General features: G+C 44.6%; 1 protein-coding gene across 1 annotated transcript in view; it reads left to right on the top strand.

The window, feature by feature from the left end:
• The first annotated feature begins 13,994 nt into the window (after nucleotides 1–13,994).
• The window catches only part of HDGFL3 (HDGF like 3), a 39,957-nt gene continuing 38,921 nt past the window's right edge, over nucleotides 13,995–15,030 (top strand). Inside the window, exon 1 of the mRNA XM_074837770.1 lies at nucleotides 13,995–14,460. Within this exon, the coding sequence (XP_074693871.1) occupies nucleotides 14,377–14,460 (84 nt within the window). The 5' untranslated portion in view covers nucleotides 13,995–14,376. The remainder of the gene's footprint in view (nucleotides 14,461–15,030) is intronic.

Here is a 15,030-nt window from a genome sequence, read left to right on the forward strand (position 1 = left end):
CTCCTGACAATAGGATTCAACCTCAAAAATAAAAGAACACTTCTCATGGAAATAGCAACTCATAAGCATGTGCTGTTATTTTCTCCCCAAATCCATAAAAAGTCACAACAAAATGTCTAGAAATATCTGGATTCTTTGGAGTTGATCAGTCAGTTCGTTGGTCTAGCATGGTAGTTACAAACAGTACAATCAATGCAATTTGGAGTGAATTATGCTATAAAATGGCCCTCATGCGAAGTTTATTAGTTAATGGAAAGATTCCTAGTGACTTCAAGTTTTTGATTGTGCTCAAACAGAACATCTCCACCAACTACATAATACGCATGTATAGTAGATGGCATTTTAACAGTTTCCCTAGCCATTTAGCCAACTGCAGCTTTCTCTGCTTTAAAATAAGCCGAGTGTAGCTGGTAGCCATGTATACAAGGAATGGTAGTGAAGTTTTCAGTGTGAGTGACAGTCTGACAGACTTCTTGGAGGGGTTGGGATATTAACTTTTAAAGTAAAGCTTCCCAGTGAACTTCCCATTTTTCTTAGAAAAAATTGCCAGAACTTTCTTGGCTTATCCTCAGACCAAAGCCCAGTTTAGAAATCCTAGCTTTGTAGTATTTTATGGTTCTGTCTGCTAATGTTTCTTTCACTTAATTTTCATACAAACACACTCCTGCTCCTACTGACCCAAACAGCCAATACTGAATGCTTGTGGACTAGTTCAGTTCACACACATCTCTTTATTTGAAAGGATATCCAGAGTTACAGATTTTCTGGTTAAAGAAGAAATCAGATAATCTTGGCTTAAAGTTCTTTCATCCAGCACCCCGCCCCAAAGCTCAGGCTCTATACATAACCGCTCTTACAAGTTCCTTCTCAGTGAGTTTTCATGTTCTGCCTCTTCTTATTTGGTCCTGTCTCTTTTCCTTTGACAAACCACTTCTCACACCAATCCTAGATATATCTTAGGAATTCCTGGGCTGCTAGGCTTTTGATTTTTAGAAGAAACCATGTGCTTACAACCTTTGTCTTACACAAAGAGCCACTGACCTACCCATTTCAATGATATTTAAGAGGCAGAGGATTCTCTGATACCTCCTTCCTAACACGTTGTTTGACTCTTCTTTGATCTATGCTAACAACATAATTTTTCTATGGTAAATAGAGTATGTAGCCTTGGAATATTTAAAATATACAGAATATATTGCCTTAAATACAGAGTTGCATTCATACAGATTAGCTTCCCTGACATGCCAGAACAAATCACTCAAATATATTTTACATTATTTACTACTGATCATAAATAAAATCCACACTGTGATAACCCGTGCTATGATATTGGGCCTGCATGTTGTTCATTCCTCCAGGTGTTGGCAGTTTTCATAACCTGTCTATCTAGTTTTTGTGACAAACATTTGTCACAGACATAGGCTCTACTGGGCTAGGTAGTAGACATGTGCAGAGCAAAGAGAAAGTTTCTGATTTTCTATCCACTCCATCATAACTTTTCCAAACACTGTGCCTGAACTTAGTTTTTTGTTGCTTATCCCTGTGAGCATGCCAATCTGTGTTGACATTTTAGGTTACTTAAGCGCTCTGATGGCCATTTTAGTGTGGAAGAAGAAAAATTAATAAGGTGTTCCGAGTGCTGGGCTTCCATGTCATCCTCAAAAATACTCAAAAAGGTCTAGTGATCCAAACTGAAAATAATTTGAACAGTTTTTGATAGAAATTGGCAGTACAAGCAATGTTGATAAAGAAACACATGGACAGCTTAGGATAGTCAGTACAAAGCTGCAAATTGACTCCATTATTTCACAGAGGATCAAACACTAGGCAAAAGTTTACTTACATTATTGTGGTCAACTCTGATGAAATAACTGAGATTGTAGCTGGAAGGAACTGTAAGCCATCGAATCCTTTAAAATGCCTGTTGTTTTTATTAGTATTTTCACCTGTTATTCACATCATTAGCATTGTAAGGAAAGCAAGAATTGTAGTACATGTATTTCTGAAAGCCAGCTAATTTTAGAGAAAGCCAACATTATCTTCCTTTTACACTACAAATAAGATTATTAGAAGTACAACAGAAAGCAAGAGTGTTTAGAAAGTGCTTTGGAAGCCACTTTAAAAGCATTTGTATGTTACAAATGATCACAGAAATTAATATGAAAAAATGCATAGATGAATTTTGAAATTGTAGAGGTTTTGGCAAGCGAGAAGCCCTTTTCTCAGAGTGTCATCTGTTTTTACTTTTACACTAAAACAGCCCTGCAGTATCCTTTTAGATAGTGCAGGAGCCCCCAGCTGGGCCTCCCTGACTTCTAGTGGAAAACCTACCAAAATGTAGAAAAAAAGCTTTTCTTCTAAATAGCAAGAGCCATGTGTCAAGAGTGCATGTGTGTATGCTATAATATAGAATCGAGTTGTGTGATTTGTGTAGAATTCACAGATTAGAAGTGAAACCGTTTTGTCACCATATTGATACCTTCTCGTAGGTGAAGAATTCAGGCCAAGCAGAAAACAAAAGCCCAGCATTGGGACTAATCAGCCTTAAAGATGGAATAAATTAACATTTTAAAAGCAAATCCATCCTCACCAGATTTGTTAGCCAAGAAGGGGAAGGCTTCACTGAATCCAGTAGAGATTCAGCTGTTGACATTGCACAGGCATATTCCGATGCATGGTGACACAATGTTAAGAGAAAACATCTTCAGTCTTTTGAAGTAAGAATCTTTAGTTTGCCTCTGTAGGGTTTTTCATATGGAAGTGTCTCTACTACAGCATTCATTCTCCTCAGTCATGTATTCTTGGAGTTTTTTGTAGGACATCTGAGTGATTCAGTCAGTCTATGGATAGACAGTAACAATACAGCTCCAGGCCTCAGGAGCATCACAACATAACCCAGATTCCCATCGATTGCAGTAATAACAACTGTACATGTTCTGACTTGGCTTCTGCTCATTACTGTAGCAGCATCTCCGAATGCTACTGCCCATTCAGTGGAAGAATGGAGCTGAGCATGCTGCATGGTGGGGCAGCAGCCTTTGACATGTCTGGCAATGAACTACATGCCATGAATCTGGAGACAAGCATTTAGGTGCTCAAAGCCCTAGTTTTGAAGTGTTTGAAGCACAAGCTTCAAATAAAGGAGCTTCACTATGAAAAATGAGAGAAACGGAGAATTTGTCCTTAATCCAAACCAGAGTGGTTACTGACAGAAGAAGGACACTGAGAGGATCAAAGCTGTCACCTAAAAGAATGTGGTAGTTAAAAGAGAGTGTGCAGCAGTATCCTCATTCCTACAGATGCTTCCCTCCTCTCTGCAAAATGCTGAGAGAGACTGCACGTAAACATTTTTATTATCATGTCACATGATGGTGCTGCATTGACGGTGATAGATTTCCTGGCAAATGTTTGTGTAGAAAGGCAAACATATGGCAGAGTGATCTACTATGAGACGGCAGTTTGGACCTCCGCCCAGCCCATCAGGGATTCTCAGGATCAGTAAGAACCAGTAGGTTCATTATAGTGTGTGTGTCTGTGTGTCTGTGTGTGTGTGTGACAACGAGTTCCTATTCAATGAAATAAAGGAATGTGTATATAACATTCCTGATGTCTGAAGGTTTACATCAGCTTCATGTGTGTATACTTCACTGAATATAATTTTATGGGATATATGTATGCAGTTTAACATTTAGTATAAATTTAATCTTCCAGTTTTTCATTAGTCTGTAGGTGTACAGAACTACATAGTATTTTGAAGACTGAAATTCTGTCTGGAAAACTCAAATGCAGAATCTTGCTGGTCGTGCAAGTGGGCAGTCAGAATTAATGGGACTTTTACACTCAGCAGGCTTGCATGAGTCTGCTTCCTTCCATTGCTTTGTGCAGCAGAGGACTGGGTACACCAGGTACATATTGGCCAAATTATTCCTTGTATTGGTGTCAGCAAAGCTGCACCAAGAGCACTTGGCCTACTGACCTTGTAAACTACATATTTGCTGAGAAATTAATTCATCCCTTGAATTTGTATACCTGTTGTCACTTTATTAACTTTGGGAAATGAACACAAAATGGAAGCATCTTTTGCCGGTTCATTTAAAGTCCCATTGCTGAAGCAAACAGACAAACAAAGTCTATATAATGGCCAGTACTACATGTAAAACAGCTTATGGTTTTCAGTTATGGAATAACCTGCTGTTACTGCTTTATATTACTGCTCTGAATCTCGATTGTTCATATCCCTTGTTAACAATGTTAATTCTACATTATGTGGACATTACTGATATCCAGGTAAATAGTTTATACTGGTTTGAATCCTTCTATATTGGATGCTGAAGTCTACATGCTATAGTTCCCTAAGCTACTATTGTAAGGTAAAAACTACCCTGGAAAGCAGAGGAGGACACTGCATGGGAAAGCAAATTGCGGCTCATTTCAATGTCATGCCATTGCTGTCTGAGACTTGTCCTTCATACAGATGTATGGAAAAGTGAATCTTTTCCTGTTGGCAGGGTCCGAAGTGACACATAGGTCCAAAGCTAGGCTTGCGGGGCAGCACAATTTAACTAAAGGTCTGTGGTGCCTAACCAGACATACCAATTCGTGCCTTTCTGCTACTCCTCTGATAGCCGTGCTCCAGAAATTCACTGTTGATCACTGGATGACAAAAAGCAGCTGTGAATGTTTGTCCTCTTTGGGCACCATGGGCCACATGGCAACAAAGACCAAGTTTCATCTTCATAGGGCCAGCATCTGCCCAGTACAGCAAGCTGTCAGACCCCATGAAGTTGCAGAGAGAGGATGCAATACAAGCAGTTAATACAGGCATTACATGAATGGACAAAAGATTCAGGTATCACTTTCGGTCCCAAAGTTCCTGCTCATCTCTAGACAGGCAATATGCCCTTTGAAAGTTTCAGTGGGAGGTTTGCCTGAGTAAGACAGGGGCATCATGTCCAGTGGGAGTAACAGTCTATAAATACCTGTCCATTGTAAGACTATCATTGCCAATTCTGTTTGGCTGCTTCATCTCATAATATTCTCTTTGACTTTCTTAATACTAACCAGCCTAAATATTTTATGCTTGTCTTCCAGCAATATACTAAGCCCCTTGCTGCTACTCAGTGAAGATAGGTATCATTTTTCTGTTTATTCTGAAACATTGTAGTTCTCTGAACTACAGTGGCAAGGTTTGAACTAGTGTTTACGTTCAATAAGATAGCATCCACTTAAACATAAGTGACAATGAAAGAAAAAAATAAACAAGTGACCAGAAACAAAAGCCATTGCCTTACCAAGTCACTATGTTCTAATTAAACAGTATTGTTGTCACTTCTCTAGAAATATGTACATTTTCTGGCTTATAATAATTTCTCTGCAAAGTGTGTTATTTTGTAATATTTACATTGTTGTTGTATCTTATTGAGATTTTACATTTTAGCAACTCCGTTTCTCAGTGATATGAATCAGGAGCAACTTGACTGTATCCCAAGTAGATAATGTGGCATAAACAGTAGCAGAAACAGATCCTTTGACTTCTAAGAGACCTAGTGCATATTGGCTGTTTGCTAGCAAGTGCAGTAGCCCTGATTTTTTATTATTCTATTTATTATTTATAAACATATAACTTTCCAAACTCAGAAGAAGAAAACCATGCCTTCTTTGAAGAGGGCAGTGTTGAGGAAAACAAAGTCCGACTATAGGGAAAAGGATACATTATACAACAAAGGGATCACTGAAATGAAAGGCAAGGTAATGTTAATTACAAGTTATAATCTTAATTGTTATTAAACATGCTAACTTCCTTTCCTCCTCCACATCCTACTCATGACCTTTTCTTCTCATCCTATATACCACTTTAATTCCAGGCTGTTTATATTCCTGTGCTAACCCTTGCTCATTAGAGATGTGGTAGACCTAATCAGCTGTCCTGGGTGTCTGGGAGGAATGGAGTTTTGAGGAAGGAATTCAAAAGAAAGGAGGCTGTGATTCTTGAGAAGCAGGATATGAAGGACATGTCACAAGCAGGGAGTATAGGCTGGAGATCTCTGAGAGACAAATAGGTGAGCAGGATATTAAGTTTGGCATAGTTAATGGGGAAACAATCGACATGTGGCTGCCACATGACAAGATGTAAGTAGGAAGGGGCAGTCTTGCAGGCCATCACAAGAAACATGATCTGGAGGTAGTGGGTATGTGGAATGTGTGAAGAAATGTGCTTTTAAGAAGTTCTCACGGGAGCCAGCTGGAACCAGTTCTTGCATTGCACAGGGTGGTGTACTGATCTTTCAGAGTACACCAGAAGGCTTAAGTGATAGCATTTCAGACCAAGTGTGGTGGTGGTGGATTTGGCAGCTTCAGTCCCTCCCTTCCAGCTTCCCTTTACTCCCTGGAGAGGAAAGGAGCAACTGCCCAGAGAGCTGGGTCCTTCTTTGTTGGGAATAAGGGAGAGAAAATAACTTGCCCCATTTTCTGTCTGGCCAGTGATGACTTACTTCTCCTGCAGCCCATTGGGCACAGAATCATCCATACCCATTTCCGCAAGCACTTCCTCATGCCCATTTTCATTCTGGCACCCATCATGGTCATCACCCTCATCATCGCTACAGCCACACAGCCTGAGAACTCTCCTCAATGCCTTCAACCCCAGTAATATCTCAGTCCTTACCCCCCCATCCCCTTGAGCACTAGTATCATCCAGGAGTCAGGGGGATGAGGCAGCAGGTCTGGGCAGGATGAGGGTGGGAAGGTGAGAAAAAAATGTACTGGTTTTGGCTGGGATAGAGTTAATTTTCTTCACAGTAGCTTATATGGTGCAATGTTTTGGATTTGTGACCAAAACAGTGTTGATAACACAGGGATGTTTTTGATATTGCTGAACAGTGCTCCTGCAGTATCAGGGTCTTTTCTGTTTCTCATGCTGCCCTGCTAGCGAGGAGGCTGGGAGTGCACAAGAAGCTGGGAGGGGACACAGCTGGGACAGCTGACCTCAACTGACCAAAGGGATATTCCATACCATATGGCATCATGCTCAGCAATAAAAACTGATGGAAAAAGGAGGAAGGGGGGACATGTGAAGTTACAGCATTTGTTTTCCCAAGTAACCACTATGGTGATGAAGCCCTGCTTTCCTGGAGATGGCTAAACATCTGCCTGCCGATGGGAAGTGGTGAATGGGTTTGTTATTTTGCTTTGCTTGCGCACACAGCTCTTGCTTTTCCCACTAAACTGTCTTTATCTCAACGCACAAGTTTTCACTGTTACCCTTACAATTCTCTTCTCTATCCCACTATGGGGGAAGAGTGAGCAAATGGGTGTGTGGGACTTAGCCGCCTACTGGGAGTAACGCACTGCAAAGAAGCAGCAGGATGCTCAGGCCAGTGAAGCCAATGTGTAAAGCACAGGTATGGCAGGAAGGAGACGTTTCCAAGTGACTCTTGAGCAAAGCAAAATGATTATAAAGAATTGCCATGTCCTCAGAGGCACTGCTTCACACAGACTGGAGAAAGAGCGTATGTGGATGGGAGAGGGTAAGAAAGATGTGTACTGGTCATTTCACAGAGAAGAAAAATGCTCATGGAAAAAGAAGGATAGTGAGATCTGGATGTGACCTAGGTAAAAGAGGTGGAGGGAGATGAGGATAAGACTCATTTTGTAGATTTGAGTCACTGAGAGTTTGGTGATGTTGGCCATGGGAATAGGGAAAGACGATCTGAAGAAAGCTTCAGAGGTGACATCATGGGAAAAATATTGAGAGTTTTTCTACTGATTTCAGCAGAGTTGGGATGACATCCCAGTCATTTAGCTTGGATTCTGTTAAACTCTTGTTGATGCCAAGCTATCCAGGAAGAAACTCACAACTGAATTATTAATTCCTTGTTTTTCTTGTGTCAACACCTATGCATCACACTGCCTTACAACAGATGAGATTCAGAGCTTGGGTTCTGGAGCTGTGAATTCTAAAGCAACAGGTACATCCCAGCATCAAACTGCTGCTCCTGAGAGGGGTTTTATGGTACGAAACAGCCACAATCTCAAGAAGTTGCATGCTAGCCACATTATTTCTTTCTGTTCCCCGGCTTCTGTCACTGTCATTCAGGTGACACAAAAGTAAAGTTACAAAGCTCCTTAAATAAAGATGTTGTGTTGTCCATGTTGGGATGTAATTATTCATTAAGTCACATTCCAAAAGGCACTTTGATGGATGTACCAGAGGGCATGTGAGAGAAATCCTTTTCTCCAGTATTTATGAGGGGAAACTACGATGGGGTAAGTGCCATGAATCTGGCACTAAATTTATTGTTCCTGTCAACTCTCAACATATTTCTCACCCAATAAATCTCTGAGGCTTTAGATGACACATTTAAAATATTTCTCCAGAGCAGAAATGTCTGTTGCAGGTTTTCTTTCCTAGGTATTATGGCTTTATAGCTTTAGAGATGGAGTTTCTCACCTGGCCATTTGAAGAGGCATTTTATAGATTAGTAAATCAAATGGAGATGAGAAGTCATTAGTTTCATCGTAATGACGCCTCTACCAAACACTTAAAATTATGGGAACAGCAAAGTAGACTGTGCAACTTATGACCAACAAGATAATCTTTATATCACATGTAATGTTTACTGCATATTAATGGAAGTACTAGATTTTGATGAGTGTTTCTCAACCAACGGCTGCTAAAGCATCTCACATGCCACAAGGGGAAATTCAAAGAACAGTGAAGTTGCAAAGTCAGGTAGTCAAATGTTGGGAAATACTTGGGCTCATGTTGCTGGTGCAACTTTAATTGTTTTCTTCTTGGGCGGTTTGTGATACAATCTTCAATAATCTCTTTCTGGGTTGGTTGGTTTGTTTTTCCCCCATAGAAAATCTCAGGCTGGTTACCACTTAGAGACTCTAGAAGGTCATAGAGTCCCATACCTTTAATGCAGTGTCAAGATTTCCACATAAGATGATGAGTTAACTGGCAACATCGTTACGGATTATTAGTCTTTGTATGGAGAAGTTACCGGCAGAGAATGAGGCATACTGGGCAACAGAATTTTCTTAGATAATGTGTGGGTTTTCTTGATGTATTCGAAGATATTCTGAAATCTTTGTCTTCTTACACTTGTGGCTGCTTTTACCTGTCTCCTAATCCCTTTCTGCTTTTCTCACATCCTTCCCGGGCTTTAGCTCCTGCTACCCTTCCAGCTTTTCCCAGTTCTCTCTCTGCATGCAGGTATACTCACTGCACTCTGGTATACTGTCTAGGTACTCGTAGGGAGACAGCCATTTTTTCCTCTCATAAGCTTTGCTTCCACAGTCATCTCCAGTCATGAGCTGAATCACATTCACTTTAGCCTAGAGCATGTTTGGTCCAGACAGAACATCTGAGACTTGTTTATCAACCCCTGTTGAGCACGTATGAATGCTTTTCAGTCTCTTGCAACTTGGCTACATTTATATGGTACCTGGCGATTTGGTAATTTTACAATTATTTCTTCTGCTGTCATTGTCAGAAGAGTTTTGGTATTTAGCCACAAAATTATCATGGAAAATTTCAATTCTAATGGTTAAATTATGAAAAATATACAAGCAACAGAAAACAAAGGTCTGAATTGGAAATTGTTAAGCAGCATTGACTCTAGGCATCTTTTGTCTGCTGTAGCTTTAGCTGAAATGCCTGTAGAGAACAACGAATGGCAGCAATGCATACTTGCTAATAACATTTCCATCCCATACAAACCTTTCCAGCTAACAGTGGAAAGCTCCCAAGCAGAGAGGAAGTTCATTTTAACTGAAGTGCTCCGATCTTTTATGCCTCTAGGATACACGTTCACACCTCTGCAACATGTAAAGCAATCACCTTAAAGATTGTCTTATTTAATATGATTAGGAGATTGCTCCAGTGTATAACATAAGAAGATTCATGAAACTGAGTATAGATAACTTGCCCTGGCTATGATACACACCCTTTTCCCTTCTAAGCTTATTACAGAGAAGGCTCAAGGTCCCCTGGTGAGCTTCTTATCTTCAGTAATTAAGAATATCCTAATGGGCATAGTAAGTGCCTTTCTGTGCATGTTGGGATGGACATATAACATCATGGCCTCTTTCTGTCTGACATGAAGTAGCTCTGTGATTTCAGACAGCGCTCTCAGACATGTCTTGCACAGGGGAATGGCTCAGTTGTGACTCAGAACAATTTCCTATTAAAATATTTAACAGACAAGCACTAGCTTACTGTGGACATAGGCAAAATACTAATCATCATAATCATTGCTGACACATTTTTACATACAGGAAAAGGAAATGCAGAAGAAAAGAAAATTATATCAGCTATAGATAGATAAGTAAAAAGAAATAATTACAGTAAAGTTGATTATACAAGTGGCCATGCTGCAGAGCATTTATAGTTTTATCTCAGAAGGGATTTGAGTGGGGAAAGGAAAAATTGTAAGGTGACCAGGGACAGAATTTCAGAGGCAAATACAATAATCTGTGTGTCTTCGACAGACACAATATAGGCAGCATCTCACAAAATGACAGGTGCAAGACAGCAGCATGAATAGGGTCATGCGAACAAGACAGCACACAAACGTCCAATATATGTGTACAAAACCATGCATGGAATATTTCATGCAAAACTTCTGTATGTTTAAAAATGTATTCATTACTTTGGAGCATGCTTTTGAAATTAAGCCTTTTGGGTCCACATGCTCTTTTCTTAAAGATTGATCCACACTTTTGAATTAATGGAATTTTTCCTCTATGACAATTCTCAACCAGGAATGTAGCTATTTTCCTCCTCATATGAATAGGGGGGGAAATGATCAGGACTGGCTTAAAGCTTCTCAGTAGTTTAAGAACACTGTTTCCCGGGAATTATTGGGAAAAAAAAATTCAGTAATGTGGTAGTGGCTTCAAAACAGTTACCTCAGACACTATCTGTCCTGGGTGACGTTTCACTACTGATCACACTCCTGGCCCTGCCACCTCTCTGCATGGTCCTGCTGGGCCTCTGCCTTTATGCCCTTCCCCTGCTCATACCTGTATATACCGCCCTGCTCTGGAAATATAACACCTGTCTGGCAGCATGAGAAGTGACAGGGAACTTGGTCTTACATTTGGGGGAGCTTAGGGGGAAGGAGAGCCATCCCTGCTGCAGGTCTCCCTTGCTCAGGTGTTGATGCCTCTGTGATCAGCTGTCTTTGTGCTCAGAGCAGACTCAGCTGTTGACTTCTGTGGACTTAGGACCTGGCCTATATACATGTAGCACATATATTAGCAAGCCTCCGCATCCCTCCATTCACAGTTATGAGCTGAAACTGCTCTTGAAGTGTTTGGAAGAAACTCTCTTCACTCTTCTTTCCCACTTCTGTGTAGAAGGGGTTGATGAACTTCCCTTTGTAACAGAAGGAAGAGAATACAGGTGACAGCAGGAGATCTCAGGCTTTGTATGCTGTGATGAGTGGCTGACTGGGTTATGTACACTAAGGAAATCCTTTGCTGTTTGTGCTGAGGTGGTTTTCTGTGCTGTAAACGTGTGGAACATGTGATTTGGTTTTTCATTTATCAGCAGGGAAATTTGCTTTTTTCTTCCCCATCCTCTCCCAGCATCTTAACCATGGCTTGATGGAAGAACTATCTGCAGAGTGTGTTTAAGGGTCTTCAGCTGACCAAACCTGAGCGGAGTTCTTACCTTGGCAACTCATTTATCCTTTGTGGCCTACACACAAGAGAAAAAGAGCTGCATCCTTGCATGTCCACAGGATGAGTTTTCTTTGGTATGTGATTATCTTCACTGCTGACTATAAACATTATTCATTCACTGCATTCTCTGCAGACACCAATGCTGGGACAAAAGGAAGTAAGAAAATGGACATTTCAATGAGATGTTTCAGTTCAGTACCTAGTCACTTTGAATTTTGCTATTCTGACATTAGGAATGCATTGTTGCATGGATGTGTATATAATATGTACAGTTTCCTTTTGGAATAAATTAGCATACATCCTGCTTCTTTCTGATTTAAGGTCACTAAATAAGTTTCTAGAAAGAGCTATTCATATCTGAGATGAAAAGCAAATAATGTGTTAAAAAAAAAAAAAAAAAAAAGCAGCTCCACCTCTCTAGTAAGTATTCTGGAGATAAGGCTGGTTTGGGGAGATAATAGAGGTATGGGAGGTAAGTCACAGCACATGCGATTATTCTGGACAGACTCAAATCAGAGTCCACAGCTCCTATATTCAGAGCTTTTATATTACATTTTCCTGAAGGGAATTTAAACTGAAATGAGGTATCAATTTAAAAGGATGCAAAATCCTATCTGATGTGAAAGTGAAAGTGAGCTGTTTGGCCACATGTCTATACTGAAGGTGGCTGTGTTGGCAACCCTGTCACTGATCTCAGTACTTCAGGAACAGATAACAGCATTGAGCATAGTGCAGGCTAATCATCTAAATGTTTATCCAGCTTCTTGGATTTTTTTTTTCCATTGTTAGTCTGCTGCTGATACCTGAGCTAATGATTTTACAGCAGTGCTCCCCCAGCAGAGAAGTGCTTATCCTATTTTATGATCCAGAGTGACAAACTTTATTGACTCATGTACTACCAACAGCAGCATTTAGGTACCAGAACCACATCTGGGGACACCATAAACAGTAAGAGTTTTCTTGGTCCCGTTCCAGCCCAGGAACGGGTGCTAGAAGCAGCGTTTCTTTCTCTGTCATTACCAGCCCTTACAGACTGGTAGTGCTCTCTATGGTCCATCTACTCCCTCCCCAAAATGTGACCCTACAGTCTTCAGCCACCTATTTCCTCATTCATCACCGGGAACTGCCTGCAGCCAGGCGCTTTCCTTGGGACTCAGAGAAGTGCCCAGCCAGAGCTGTCTCCCTAAACCCAGAGGGGATAGTTGCCATCTTGCATGTGGGAATGGTTGGGGAACCCACTGCTACAGTCTCAGCCAAACCTGCAGAAAAACCTTTCCTGAACTTTTCCATTTGTGGCCCAGCTTGCAGGTGCCTACCTAGTTTTGCTCCTCGAGACAATACTTCAGTATAATAAATGTCAAGAATAATTGGTTTCTGACCATTACAACTTAACCAGTAACATTATGGTAAAATCAGCAATATCAGGGCTTTGGATTTGTGAGTTCTCAGTGCTTCCCCTCCACAGAGGTGCATGTTTGTAAAAACTGGCATCATCTGGCAAGAGCCAGGTCCCAGACACCCTCTGAAAGGAAGCCCCTGTGGTGAATTTAAGCAGATCCCAGGTCCAGGTCTTTGTGCCTCTGGGGTTTTTTTGAGTTTTAGACTGAGAAGGAAGGTGGAGGGGTTGGCAGCGGGGAAGAGCCTGGGTACAGAAATCAGGAAAACCATGTGCCGAGGAGTCAGGCCTTTGGCCAGGGGCCTGTTTGGGGCCGGGCGTTTGGCTGCCTGGGGAGGGCCGGGGTAAAGGCCGGGGTCTGCAGGCAGCCCTGGTGCAGGAGAGGCCTGGTGACAGGCTGTGTGTGCACCAGCGGCGCGGGGGGGCCGAGGCACCCCGAGGAGCCGATCTGGGCTAGGGCCCGGGCCTCCATGGCAAGGGGGGACAGGCCACCCACCAGGCCCCAGGGCTGGGAGCCTCTGGCCAGGGGAACTCGGGGCCCCCGCTGCAAAAATCAGCCGAGCTCGGCCGGCTTCTCCTCGTCGCCCAGCCTCCATGTCGGGCGCGCATAAAGAACCATGTCATGCTTCAGCTGGGAAGGACGGGCCGGGAGGGACTGGAGCCGCTCTCTGCTCTCCTATTTTCATAGAAACCGATCTGTGTACCTAGAAAATAACAGGAAGGGAAAGCGCGGGGGGGAGGCGCGGGCGGGGGGGGGGATAAGAAGATCCTGTTTTCGGTCGCTGCCCGAGGAGTAATTCGGAGGAGACGGCTCCATATTCCCGGGGCCGCGGCGGCTGCGGCGGGGATGGAGCGGGCGGCGCGGGCGGCGTAGCCAGCTCGCACGGGGGGGCCGCGGGCAGCGCCGCGCCCGCCCGCCGCCGCGGGGTGAGGGCTCCCCGGCCGCCCCCGCCCGGCCAGGCGCCCCGCCGCCAGCCGGCTCCCTGGTACCGGGGGCTGCTGGGGTTGTGTCCAAGGCCTCCCCCTCCCCCGCGTACACACTCACACACAGACACACACACTCACACTCACACACACACACACACACACACCCCATCTCCTCCTGCCGCCGCCGCCGCCGCCGGAGAGATCGGGGATTGCCCGCGGCCCGGCCCCGCTCCCGGCTGCGCCCCGTACCCGGGCGCATCGCACCCCGCGGGGGCTCGCCCGGCTGCCCCCGGGGCGGCGTGTGCGGGGCGAGGGGTGTGGGAGGGCGGGGGGACACACGGCAGCTCCCGCGGCGGCTCCCGATGGCTCGTCCGCGGCCCCGAGAATACAAGGCTGGAGACCTGGTGTTCGCCAAAATGAAGGGGTACCCGCACTGGCCGGCCCGGGTGAGTACCGCGGCGGGGGCGCCCGGCCCCGGCCCCGCGCCGCCGCCCCCCTCGCCCCTCCAGCCGGGCGGGCAGCGGCCGGGCCGCGGCCAGCCTCCGCCGGAGGCCCCGGCCCCGGGCCCGCCGGCCGGGGGGCCGCGGTGCGCGCCCACCCCGTTATTATTGTGCATCTTTTCTTTGATCTGCAGATTTCTCCCCGGCCCCCCGGGAGGAGGAGGAGGAGGAGGAGGAGGAGGAGGGAGGGAGGGGGGCGAGCGCGGGCTGTACCTGGGTTGTTATCGCGGGGAGGAGGCTTGGGGAGCCGGCAGCCCTGCCTGCGTGACAACGATGCTGTTTATTATACGCCCTCCCTCGCCCCGGCCCCCCGGCTCCCCCGCGGGGCAGAGGGGCCCCCACCTCCCCCCGCGGCCGGCGCCTGGGGCAGGGCAGGGCAGGGCAGGGCAGGGGAGGGCGGCCGCCTCCCCCGGGCCCAGCGTGGCCCAGGGCCTGGGCAGGGGGACAAGGCTTCGGGCCGGGCCTGGGGGACCCGTGTGGGGAAGGGGCACGGCCTGGGGTAGCGCCAGGTCTAGA

The sequence above is a fragment of the Strix aluco genome, chromosome 12, assembly GCF_031877795.1.
Source record: "Strix aluco isolate bStrAlu1 chromosome 12, bStrAlu1.hap1, whole genome shotgun sequence".
Lineage (NCBI taxonomy): Eukaryota > Metazoa > Chordata > Aves > Strigiformes > Strigidae > Strix > Strix aluco.